Source organism: Bos grunniens, chromosome 12, assembly GCF_055505025.1.
Source record: "Bos grunniens cultivar Pamir isolate PY7600 chromosome 12, Bosgru_T2T1.0, whole genome shotgun sequence".
Lineage (NCBI taxonomy): Eukaryota > Metazoa > Chordata > Mammalia > Artiodactyla > Bovidae > Bos > Bos grunniens.
The window spans coordinates 22,649,343-22,662,862 of record NC_141176.1 but is presented as its reverse complement, the minus strand read 5'-3'; the positions used below and the strand labels follow the sequence as shown (position 1 = coordinate 22,662,862).

Genomic DNA, 13,520 nt, shown 5'->3' with positions numbered 1-13,520 from the left:
AGAATGACAACATGAATTTGGGAAAGAGAATAAAACAGTTGTTATTTTAATTGAAAAGCATCCCAAGAGAATATTGATCCAGGACACAATCTGGATGTTGTGTTGGGGATGAAAATTAAGTCATCCTTAAGGATAAAAGCATCTCAACATCCCCATCCTCACCACACCCACCCTTTCCCTCACTGCTAGAAGCAGGAGAAATTGATTCTAGTAAATCACCATTTCCTCCACTGTGGACCCAGTTAGGTCAGTGACACCTCTCCGAAGTGTCTGTAGTCCCTGCCATCCCAGATAAACTTCCTTCAGGGTTGCCCGGCAGCCTGGCTTTCTGGCCTCTAGAAATGGTAATGGATTCATTTAGAATCAGGGGCTACCGAGCCACGAGCTCAGGTGCTGCAGAAATGGCAGGTGGTTGGAGCTGACTTGACAGCAATTAAATGTACAAATCTTTGATTAGGCTCCCGGGAATGGAGTCATTAGCAACCTAGAACCGACCAGCTTGGTTTCCACCGCCTCATTAGCTGCTCCACCGATGTTACTTTAAAAAGCCGAGAGGAGGGTGGGGAAAAAAAAAAAAAAACCCTCCAGTGCAGAATTAGGAAAGTTGAGTGACAAACCCGGGAGGGAGGGGAAGCAACCAGTGTAAGCATTTCTACCTGAAAAAACAGGTCCCCTGGTTTTTTGCAGCGTGGTCATTGACCTGCGCATGCGTGTTTGCTGGACTGTGAAATAGCCCCATACCTGCCTGATTAATTGGCCGAAAGAGCTTTTTTCCCTAATCTGCTTTCTTGAAATCCTCAAAAAAAAAAAAAAAAAAGAAAGGATTCATTGATTCAGTCTTTCTACCAAATCCTCAGTGTGGCAGGAGACTTCCTCCAGGTTGCTGAGGACAGATGGACCAGATCAGTAATAAGATTCCCTACACTTGTCTGCAGTGGCAAATCTGGAGTCTGCACCCACCCCATAGGGACCACAGAATCTCAGTGTCCATCTTCAGCTCCTGTTGCATGTTTCTGGCTGCCCCCATGATCCAAGCTGATATCTACCTTGTGAATTTCCCCCATGTTATGAGAGAGCTTGTTGTTGTTGTTGTTTAGTCCCTAACTCATATCCAACTTTTTTTGCAAACCAAAGCACTGTAGCCCATCAGGCTCCTCTGTCCGTGGGATTTCCCAGGCAAGAACATTGGAGTGGGTTGCCATTTCCTTCTCCAGGGGATCTTCCCGACTAGGGATCTAATCCACACCTCCTGCATTGGCAGGTGGATTCTTTACCACTGAGCCACCAGGGAAGCCCAAAGTTGGTTAATACCAACCATGCAAATTAAATAATCTTCCCAGCTGGGAGCTTTAAAACAAAAGGGCAATGTATTTCACAACCTTAATGTAAAATCCTGTGTGACCATGTATTTTATATGAGCCTAATGCATTGTGTAATTTAGTTCCTTTCTTTCTCAACCTGCCAGCTACTGGATTAATATTATAAAGCATGCTCCCAAGTATTTATTGATCACCTATTTTAAGCCTCATATTAATTGCTGTGAGGCAGTCTATGACTTTAGAATCTGTGAGAAAGAACCATTGTATACACTTTCCCTCATGTAGTCACTTTTTTATTCAACAAACACCTGCCCTATGCCTATTTAAGCATTGTCCTTGTCAATAATAATACAAAGAACAATAAAGTACATTAAGTTGCTTACTCTCTCCTGATCAGCATTTAACTGGGCTAATTCATTTAATCCTTGCAACTCTGTGAGGTAGGTACTATTGTTATCTTTATTTTAGAGATAAGAAAACCAAAGCACAGAGAGGTTAAGTGACTTGCCCAGAGTCACACTGCTGTTAAATACCAGATTGGGGATTTAGACCCAGGCGCTGTGGCTGCTCTTCTGCATTGCTTACAACTTATTAGGGAAGATAAACATCAAAACCAGCCATTTCGATATAATGTGATAAGCACATCTGCTTGGAGTATTAGATTGGCCAAAAAGTAAGCTCTGAGTTTTTCCATAAGATGTTACTAACGTTTAAAAAGGATGTGGTGGAGACAGAAGGGAATGATGAAGTGCCTGTAGAAAAGAATTTTACGGTGGAACTAATACTTGATCTAGGTTTTGAACTAAAAAGAAGAATGCCACAGCTTTCAAGAAGTTATAACCTACTAAGATATTTCACTAAATACTTTCGACACCATTCTGACATAGTTTTTGAAACAAGGATTTTACTTATGTTGGGAACCTTGAGATGGAAGGGATCACAGCCAAATGTGAATATGATGGCAAGAATGATCTTTTTAAGAAGGTGGTGTCTAAGCAAAGCCTTTAACAAGTGGTCAGAGTTTAGAATCAAGCCTTGTTAAAAGCAGAGAAGCCAGGAGAAGAGGAAGACAAGAATGGGACTGGAAGAGGAAGAAGAGAGAGAGCACAGAATTGTACTTCAAAGGACATGAGATGAGGAAATACAGTTGGAAGAATGATTTGAATCTAAGCATGGCAGGCATTGTATGAGAGATTTTATTTAATTCTAGAAATCTATTGAAGGTTTTAGGAGGAGGAGAGTGAAATGAAAATGTCTCAGAAATACTGAGGAAAGCAAAAGAAAAGTTCAATCAAATTAATATGATAAAAAATTATATTTTCAAGCTAAATAACTTATCAAGCTAAGGAGTTGTTTTTAACTCAGAATACCAACTGACTACAAAGAATTTTTGAGATGATTAAATATGGTAACGAGAGGAATTACCTTATGAGCCATAATGTACTGTCCACATACCATTTTTATTTTTCACAATATATTTGTATGAGTTCTAATTCATTTCTGTTCAAAGTGAGGGTGACACTTGAGCTACATGCATGTTTCTGTGGTTCATAAATGGACAAACCATCTCAAGGAGCTTCTATCTCGTAGCAGACAAATAGGAGAGGCCTTTCCAGAACATTCTCGAGGTGAATCAGAGGGCAAGTTCTTGGAGCATCTTGGCCTCCCAAGAAATGGCAGTGTCACCACCAGGCTGGAGCTCTTCTTCCATCAGTTATACTGAAGGGGTGCCCCAAACCAGGGCAAGAGAACAATTACCACTTGCGTTGCCACCACCACCAACAGCCAGAAAAAATGATTTTTGCAATTCAGTGAAGGTTCGGTGAAGATTAAATCCAGTGAGGTTGTAGCACCACAACCTCATTCGCTATGTTCTTAATTTTTCATCCAATCAATTGACTCCTATTAGACCACAGCCCAACCTATTTCTTTAAAAAAATAATCTCTTGAGGACTTCCCTGGAGGTCCAATGGTTAAGAATCTATGCTCCCAATGCAGGAGGCATGGATTTGATCTCTGGTTAGGAAACTGAGGTCCCCAGTACCATGGGATACGGCTAAAAAAAATCTCTTTCTCTTGCCTACTCTTAATTTTTTTTTGAGGGGGGCGGAGGTTGATGGTAAGTGGGGTCATATTCTCCACCACAAGTTACAATGCTTGCTTCTTAAGGGACTTCCTGGCCTTTCTTCTGTCATGTCTATGGAGACCTGGGTGACCACCCCTCAGCAGGTCTGGGTAAATGTCCCCTCCTCCCTTTGATAAAATACCATGCTGCCCCTCCCCCACCCAGGTCCCTGGGGGAATGCCTGATTGGTATGGTGGGGGCTAGGTGGTCACCTAAAAATTCTGGAGTTCCCAAAAATTTGAACTTATGCATAACACCAAGACAAGGACAAGGTGACATCTGAAGTTAAATACATTGTTTTTCATAATCATGAATTGGAGCTTAAATGGAAAGGGGATCTCATCTGTTAAATAATAATGATTACAAGACAGGCATAATTTCTTCCATGGTAATTTCTTTCCCTTGAGCTTCCTTGGGGTAAACAAGGAGACAGAAGGAGTATTGTTAGCTTCCTGAGCCTGTTTTCAGGCTTGTTCCTTGAAACTATCATTTCACCAGCATCTGCAGTTGCCTTGCATTTCTGGACATTGGGTCTGCATGGCAAAGCTCCAGCTCTGAGTGATACTGCAACCTACCTTCTTCTCCCTATTTCTCTCCTTTGCTTACAGCACGGGGTCTTTACTTCTACATCTTTTAATTTCACCTGGGAAGCCCATAGCCTCTCACCATATCCATCCAATCCTTTCTCAACGACATATGACTGGTCTGCTTCTCTCTCTGCAGCTCTGTAGTTTTGAAGGAGCCCATCTACACCATCCAGTGCTACACTGAGAATGCCAGCAGGAACATCCAGACCCTCCCTCCTCTAGATACCCCAGTTCTCCAAAATCTGTGTGATGCCCTGTGGCCACTGGATAAACCAATTCCCAAGACTCATGATCCTTGTGCACTTTTAGTAGCACTATTAGGGGAGGAGCTAACAGACAACTCATGACTCTGAGATCATCAGAAAACCACTCCTCCAAACAACAAGACAGGCAAATTTTAGCAGCCTTTACCAAAGCCCTAATGCAATTTTTGAGCTGGAATCAAATCATGTGGAAAACTCCAGGACCCTTGCAAGATGTGATGAAACCAACTTATGTGTTTTTTTAATTTCCCATTCAATATGCTGTTCTGTTTTTTGAGTCATATAACTTTGTGAAGCAATTATGGCTAACACACAGACTCAGGCAGGAGGCGGGAGGCAGTGAGCTGGGTAAAAAGGACTTCGCATGGGTGGAGAAGTCGGGGGTATGGGACTCAAGTTGGAGGAATCTCTAGGGAGAGGTCTTAGATCAGGAGCTAGTGACTGAAACTGTATTAATAGCTTTTGAAAACAACTATTTGTGTGTGAAGTGATAAATAGAAGTGGCTATTTTCTGGACCACATTTCATATTATCTCATTATGAAACAATATCACAGGTATCACATCACCCCATTGCCTCTTTGACAGGTGACCACCTTGTACAATGTCAACATGCTATAGAGTAAAATAATAATTACACTGAGTGCTCACTGGTGCCTGGTGTGTTTGATTGAAAAGCTTTGTAATATTAACTCATTTAAACTTCTCAACAATCCCCTGATATGGTTACTATTATCCTCCTTTACAGGCTTCCTAGATGGCGCTAGTGGTAAAGAACCTGCCTGCCAATGCAGGAGGCATAAGAGACACAGGTTCGTCTACTGGGTTGGAAAGATCCCCTGGAGAAGGAAATGGCAAGCTACTCCAGTATTCTTGCCTGGAAAATCCCATGGACGGAGGAGTCTGGTGGGCTACAAGCCATAGAGTTGCACAGAGTCAGACACAACTGTAGCGACTTAGCACACATTCTGCTTTTACAAAGGAGCAAACTGAGACAGAGAGGTTTGGGTTTCTAGCTGAAGGTCACAGTCATAAGCAGCAGCACCAGGGTACAGACCCTGGTGGCTTGATGCCAACACCAGGGCTTTCCTCTCTGTTATCTGACTACATGGATGATGCTTTCTAGGTTCTGAGTACAGTTCTAAGCGTTTTGTATGTACTAATTCTTAAACCTTTAACGAATCCTATGAAATAAGAACTATTTTTGTTCCCAAAATATATAAATGAGGAAACTGAGGCCCAGACAGATTATGTGTCTTGTCCAAGGTCACATGGCTGGAGAGGGTCAGCGCTTAGATGGAAAGGCAGGCCCCCTGGTTCTGAGACCACACTCCTGAGCCCTCAGCAAAGGTCCCATCTTTCCTTCCTGCCACGGTGGAGTACAGAGGTGGGGAGGAAGTGGGGTGAGGTAGGGGTGGGGACAGAAAAAACTCCAAGTCTGAGAATATGAGTTTTGTGGGTTTGATGAGAAACTGGTCTTGCACTCTCTCTCGAAAAGGGCTCAAAACAAAACTGTAGAAGTAGGTTAAGTAGAGTCTGGGCTGCTTTTTCTCCTCAGCAATTATATAAGGCCCTCCCTCACACAGGGACCTCAGAGGGGAGATTGAGACTCTTTTATTTGTTCAGACAGACAAATTTCAGGCTCTAAATATCATGACTTCTAAGAAAATTTGCATTTAGATGATTTAAAAGAACAAAACCCCAAGAGTTGTATATCAGCAGGTTAACACAAAGGGGAGGGTTTGTTTTTGTTTTCTTGGGGTTTGGGGGAAATGAGGGGAGTGAAGGAAAGGCTTTTTTTGGTGTCAATGAAATTACAGTGCATGAATGCCAACCTTCTTTTAGTCCAGCAAAGTCCATAGGGGTGAGTCAAGGGGAACATGAGAAGCTCTTCTTCAGTACTGCTCCCCCTCAGGGGCTGACTCTGGTGGACAGTGGGGGATCCTGAATCATTCCATTCCAGCAGGAAATGAAGCAGGAGCTTCTGCAGAATCTACAGGTACAGGATGCTGTGCAGAGGATGGTGGCACCAGGGACCTACGGACAAGAGAGAGAGGAAGGGACAGGCTAAATGTGCTGGGTATCATACAGCTTCCCTGTCTATCATCTCATCTAACCCTCGCTACACAATAGGAGGAAGACAGCCTGACACATGGTAAACAAGGCTCAGTGTAAGCCAGGCCACACACACCCACCATAACACAGCTAGCTATCAGGAGAGCCAGAGATAGTAATCAAACCCAAGTCTACTGGCCCCAAAGTACCATGTTATCCCAGACCTGGAAGCTAAGAGAACAAGGGGTCTCCCTCTGTCTCTGTGATGATCAACCCAACACCAGAGAATACAGGAGCTGTGCATGTCCCATGCGACCACCTGCCCTGTGAGATTGGCAAGCTACAGAGCAGCCCGTGTCCTGGCTCCATGATTTTCCTGTGTCTGGGAAGACAAGAGGGCAGGGGCCAGCGTCATCCCTCTCGTTGTCATACTTCCTCTATAATTCCGTTTTCAAACAATTGGCTTTGACTGCCCCAGCAGACCTGTCCCCCAGGAGACCATGTTCTGGCCTGTTCTGGTGGACAGCTGGCCTGGCCTCACCAACTGTCTGCAGGAAGACCGATGTTTCACATCCTTCCTGCCTGCTCTCTCCTCCTTCAACCTCCCAGCGCCACGGGGTTCAGGCATGTTGCCTGCTATGCCTACTGGTCTGTTTTCTACTTCACTTCCCAAAGCATGGTTTCCTCTCTGGGTGAAAACACAGAAGGCTGCTTCCTATCAGTACTTGTAGGGCACTTGTCTTGGGTGACTTTCAAGAAGTAGATGGTGGAGGGTAATTGATGATGATGGTGGTGGTGGTGACGGTGATAATGAAGGTAAGCACAGACCAAGCAGCCCAACACAGATCTTGGGAAATACACCAAAGAACAATTTATGTGGGGGACTATTAATGGAATGAACATTCCACTGCCATTTTTCCTGAGACATAGATCATTTGAATCAAAAAGAAGTGATCAAGAAAGGAGGACAGAGATACTTCCCCATGTTGCAGCTCTGGGTACCCCATGTGAGAGCTGAGGGGAGTATGGTAGGAGAAGCGAAAGGATGGAGGTGAAAGGGCAAGACACTGGGACACAGGTTACGAAGCAGAAATACCACCCAAACTTTATTCTTCTCTCTGCGGGCAGTGGCAGCAGTCACAGAAGTTTGGGAGTCTCCTGTCTCACCAGAAGATAGTGAGGGACCACACCTGAGTTGGTGCTGCTGGGGTGACTCATGGTGGGCCACTAGGTGACCTCAAGGGGGACGCTGGCCATGCCAGAAATGTCAACCATGTAACTTGAGGTTGGAGCTTTGAGCCACATGATATCAACCCAAATTCCTGACTTCCGAGGAGAGGAGGGAGGCTGAAGATAGAATTCAGACAACTGGCTGATGATACGGTCAATTGTGGCTACATAATGAAATCCCAATAAAAACTATGGACTCTGAGGCCCAAATGGTTGGTGAATGTATCAATGTACCAGGATACATCCTGATTCAATACAGAGAAGACATGGAGAAGACTCAGGAGCTCAGCATTTGGGATCCTCCCAGGTCTTACCCTATAGGTGTCTTATGGCTGGTCCAGATTTTCATACTCAGTAAATGTATAAGGAGAGAGCTTTCCTGAGGTCTGTGAGTTGTTCTACTAAATTATCAAATCTGAGAGGGTCATGAGAACCCCAAAATCAGTAGCCAGTTGTTCAGAAGTGGCCTGGGGACCCTGGAACATGGAGCTGGTATTGGAAGGGAAAGGAGTCTTAGGAGGACAGTGTCCTCTCCCTATGGAGTCTGTGGTAACCTTGGATGGTTGATGTCAGAACTGCACTGAAGCATATTTTTGAATGACTGGATGAGTCTTCTACAGTCCAGTGAGGGGGGTAAGAGCAAGCAACTTCCCATTTTCCCAGAGGAAGCCAAGTGACTTTCATACCCACTGTCTCTCTGGGTAAAGTGGTAGCTCAAGTTCTGGCTCGGGAGCCCATTCTCCTACAAAGCCTAAGAGTGTTTACAGGGTGCTGCCAAGTTGACATTTTTGGAGTCAAATCAGCTATTTTGGCTGCTATAACTTGCTAATGCTGAGCAGTGCACTGATTATTGAATAATCAAATCCATTTAGTATCTTTAAAATGGAGATAATTTCACATAGTTCAGACACAGTCCAATTATTTTGTTGTTAAGAAGAGTGAATTGACTTGGACCCTTGCAATTCGATCAGTTGCTTGGCAATCAACCTGCCAACAATTTTTGCTTCCCCATTTTTCTTTCTGATTTTAATTGTGACATTGGAATAAAAGGAGAGTCCACACATCTGTTGCCTTGGATTCTGAGGCTGCATTGAAAAAATCAATCCTTAGCCTGATTTTTTGATTCCCAAACTAAAGAATCCAACTATTATTTTACATCCCTTCTGTTCTTTCTTTTCACCTTGCATACTCCAATCTTCTCTAGCATCTTCTGCTTTTCCTTTCTTCTTCTTTGATTAAAAAAATGTAGAAACAGACTAGGTAAAATAAAGATTTAGCCAATGCTGAGAACACTACAAGAAATTGTATTGAATCCTATGCATCATATTCTAAATCAACATTAATGGAGATATTCAGCAGTGCTCATGTTTCACCATGACCCCTGGATCTTATATTTCATGCCTGCTTAGGTTTCCAAGCCTCCCTCTTCCTTTCTCCACCATTTTTGCATTTGTATATAATTTGCTTCATATATTATAGATGGCCAGGAGAAATATCAATAACCTCAGATACGCAGATGACACCACCCTTATGGCAGAAAGTGAAGAAGAACTAAAGAGCCTCTTATGAAAGTGAAAGAGGAGAGTGAAAAAGTTGGTTTAAAACTCAACATTCAGAAAACTAAGATCATGGCATCCGGTCCCATCACTTCATGGCAAATAGATGGGGAAATGGTGGAAATAGTGACAGACTTTATTTTGGGGGACTCCAAAATCACTGCAGATGGTGACTGCAGCCATGAAATTAAAAGGTGCTTGTTCCTTGGAAGAAATGCTATGACCAACCTAGACAGCATATTCAAAAGCAGAGACATTCCTTTGCCAACAAAGGTCCAACTCATCAAAGCTATGGTTTTTCCAGTGGTCATGTATGGATGTGAGAGTTGGACTATAAAGAAAGCTGAGTGCCAAAGAATTGATGCTTCTGAACTGTGGGGAGAAGACTCTTGAGAGTCCCTTGGACTGCAAGGAGATCCAACCAGTCCATCCTAAAGGAAATCAGTCCTGAATTTTCATTGGAAAGACTGATGCTGAAGCTGAAACTCTAATACTTTGGCCACCTGTTATGAAGAACTGACTCATTGTAAAAGACCCTGCTACTGGGAAAGATTGAAGGTAGGAGGAGAAGGGGATGACAGAAGATGAGATGGTTGGATGGCATTACTGACTCGATTGACATGAGTCTGAGCAAACTCTGGGAATTGGTGATGGATAGGGAAGCCTGGCGTGCTGGAGTCCATGGGGTCACAAAGAGTTGGACACAACTGAATGACTGAACTGAACTGATAATTTGCTTTGCCCCCAAATTTAGTACTTGGCATTGGTTCCAGCACTGGGCTGGGCACTGGGGATGCTAAGATGAATAAGACACAGTTTGATGGGGGAGACACAAAATTAAGAGATAGTTGCAGGGGACTTCCTTGATGGCTCAGTGGTTAAGACTTTGCCTTTCAACACATTGGGTGCAGGTTCAATCCCTGATCAGAGGAGCTACAATCCCACATTCCTGAAGGCCAAAAAGCCAAAACTTAAAACAAAAGCAATATTGTAAAAAAAATTCAATAAAGATTTTTAAAACAGTCCACATTAAAAATAATCTTTTTAAAAAAGTAATGTTTCTCTTAAAAAAAAATCTGCACTCAAAACAGGCATCTGCTGGGCAAATTAGATCCTCACTCATAGGTTGTTGAATTGGAAAATAATGCCTATTCTCAGGCTGTTTGCCACAGGGGCTGAGATGCAGTGGGTAAGACCATGAATAGCCTTGAGCCAGCTGAAGTCAAGAGCAAGCCAAATTGTGAGGAAGTAGAAACATGATTAAGTAGAAGATAATAATGTTGTTGTTGTTCAGTCGCTAAGTCATGTCTGACTCTTTGTGACCCCATGGACTGTAGCCCACCAGTCTTCTCTGTCCATGGGATTTGCAAGGCAACAATACTGGAGTGGTTGTGATTTTCTTCTCCAGGGAATCTTCCCCACCCAGGGATTGAACTTACACTCCTGCTTGGCAGGTGGATTCTTCAACACTGAGCCACCAGGGAAGCCCCAAAGATACAATATGGAGGGGTTACATTAGGTCAAAAGTAGGGGGAGAAAAAGATAAAGCTTACGTATAGAGAGAAGCAGAAATCCAAGAGCTGGCCAAGTCCCTACAATGGCAAAGCACCAGGTCCATGACTTCTAAGTGTCAATGTCCTAAGAGTTAACTTGTCTCCAGCTCTAATATCCAGGTAGAAAAATCCCTTTGTGGTTTCTTAACAGAAAACTTCTCCTGAATTACTCCTCATTTCTTACAATAACCCCAGTCTCTGTATATGTGACCAGGCTACCACAGGTCATGGTTCCTCTCAACTCAAGGTTACACATCCACTGGTCCCACCTGTGCTGGGTGGTAGAGAAACTGATGGGGAGCAGAGAGCATGGCCAAGAGGTCATGTCACTTACTGGCTACTGCAGTTCCACCAAAATGCTCACAATGCCCCTTCAACATGGACCAGAACTTAGCAAGCTGTTCTTCCAGGACATGCTCTCCAACAAGAAAGTATGGAGGATTTCAGGTTAAAACAAACAAAAACACTTACAGATTACATGCCCTGCATCTCCTCATGCCCCTGGAAAGCTGTGATGGTTCTGGCTGCATTTGCTCAAGGGGACCTTTTTGTTCCACTTGGAATCTACCCTTTGCTCTGGGACTCCAGGGTTCTCAGTGATTCAGGGATGGGAGGTGGCCTAGGTCCTCTTCCAGCTCCAAGGGAAAGTGATTCCAGGATAATCTGAGGGAAATGGGGTTTCTTGCATTATTCTTTGACCTCTGGTTGGGCTGCAAGACAGCAAGGCTTTGGGGGCCATCAGAACCATGAAATGAGAAGAGGAATCGTTACAAGCTCTTGAGCCCACCTTGAACATCTGCAGGGAGAAGGAGGCCAACATTTTACCTTCTGAGGATCAAGACTAAAGAGCTGCTGAACTACCGTAGGCTGATGCATCTGTGGTCCAGGGCAGGGCTGGGAGGCAGCCCCGAAGCCACTGGGTCACTTTCACTACTTTCACATAAAACTGCCCCAAATCCTTGACCACAGAGGGGACTTTCAATCCCTAAACACAAGAAGGGATTTACGTCTCCAGCCCCCCATGTATCACGCTGCTGAGTAACTCCTGTGGATACACCCAGTGAATGTGTGGTCTTTCTAGCCCTAATGCCATAGTGAATATGCTTGTTCATTGGAGACCTAGTCTCCTCAGACCATTTGCACCCACTATTCCCCAGTTCTCCTTGTGCCCACATGCCACGGCTGATGCCAGGAGGCTGATCCTGTGGGCATTGATCACTGCTGGTGATGATGTGGTTAGCTAAGTCAGGACCACTCCCTACCAGCCAGACAGGGCCAGTTCCGGACCAGGGAGAATGGGTTACTCAGGGCAGGCTCGGTTCCTGCCGAGGTCTCAGCTGGGCCCCTGAATCACCACTGAGCATGCTGAGAACTCTGCCCCACAACCCTCTGCAGGCCTGACTCACGGGGCAGTTTCCCCAAAGAACTCCCACAAGCCCAGGTACTGCTCACAGGATGGTGGCCGCCTCCGCATAGATGAGCAAGCAAAGCCAGCCTCTAAGCTTGCAGAGCTCTGCTTAAAGATACAGGACCTCGTGCTCAGGGCCACATACAAGCTGCTACATGTGTACCTCTCTGCCCTGGGTTTCTGGTTTCTACCCTGACAACATAGTGTGGTGAGCCTACCTGGGGTCCCCTTCATGCTGATATCAGCCAGTCTTAGAAAATGTAGTACTTGATGGAAGAAAAAAAGAGAGGGGGAGGGTGAGAGAATTATACAAAATAGTATCCTCAGGAAAGACCTTGAGTTCCTGAGCCCAGCCTCAGAGATTCTGTTTCAGGGTGTCTGAAAGTAGCCTATATTACTGTGCTTTTAAAAAGGCATCCCAGATGATTCTGACAGGTTTGGGAAACATTCTTCAAGTGTATACATACACACACACACACACACACACATAAATAGTTTATTTGTAGGTAGGACTATACAGGAGTAACCATGTTGTCAATAAATACTCTGGGATGAAAATGGTCTTATCTAGGGAGACAGGTATCTGACATTAGCTAGCAAAATGATCCTGAATAAATCAGATCTCTCCTCCAAGCCTCATCTAGAAAATAAAGAGTTCAGATTAAATTCTCTCCAGATCCTTCCAGATCCAAAGACCATCAATATTGTCGATATTACAAATGCCCACTGTCCTCAGATTTTCACTTTCCTTTCAGATATGTAGTTGTAATCTGAAGAGAACCACACAATCAGGTCAACCCAGAAGGGTATTTTCAATATCTTCCTTCCACATAGGTGACTAATAGTTAGAAGTATAGGAAGTATAAGTGAAGAGAGCAGGTAGTGGGAGTATAAATTAAAGTGAATGAACCAGCTGGGGTGTAATTGAAACCTTCCCCATCAAATAACTATAATAAGACTTGCAGCAAACTGTAAACAGAGAGACACCCAGTCCTGCACTGTGAGAGTTGCCATAGGGAAGGGAGTCCGTGCTGGAGGAGGAGCTGACCAGCAAGAGAAGGCTGGGAAAACATGAGGGTTGGGAGTAGAAGCAAGATGGCAGCCACCAGTGAAAGAAAAGCCGGCTGAACCCAGAAGGGAATTCAGGTAGAGATCAAGCCAGAGAAGCAAAAATCACCTGAAAACTTACAGATTTCAAGAAAGCAGGAAGCAAGAAGCCAGAGGCCATACGAGAAAGAAGAGGAGATATTTTATGTGAGTGAATCTAAGGGAATTTTCTTAGCCTCCATCAGGAGCAGGGCAGGGCTGTATGAGAAGGACTGGCCCTAGTGAATAATTAAGTATTTGCTCAAGAGCAGATATTTCTAATCTGGAAGCTTAAGGAAGACAGAAATGGGCGTATTACCAAGACTCCTAGCAAGGTAAG

General features: G+C 44.2%; 1 protein-coding gene across 10 annotated transcripts in view; it reads right to left on the bottom strand.

Moving 5' to 3' along the window:
• Positions 1 to 5,891: 5,891 nt before the first annotated feature.
• Positions 5,892 to 13,520, bottom strand: part of LOC147361519 (uncharacterized) — a 296,232-nt gene continuing 288,603 nt past the window's right edge. For all 10 annotated transcript variants that reach the window (XR_015138032.1, XR_015138031.1, XR_015138036.1 and 7 more), the window contains one exon: positions 5,892 to 6,329. Coding sequence is in view for 1 of the 10 variants with exons in the window: in XM_086329267.1 (XP_086185393.1) it covers positions 6,242 to 6,329 (88 nt within the window). In the remaining 9 variants the exon portion in view is untranslated. The remainder of the gene's footprint in view (positions 6,330 to 13,520) is intronic.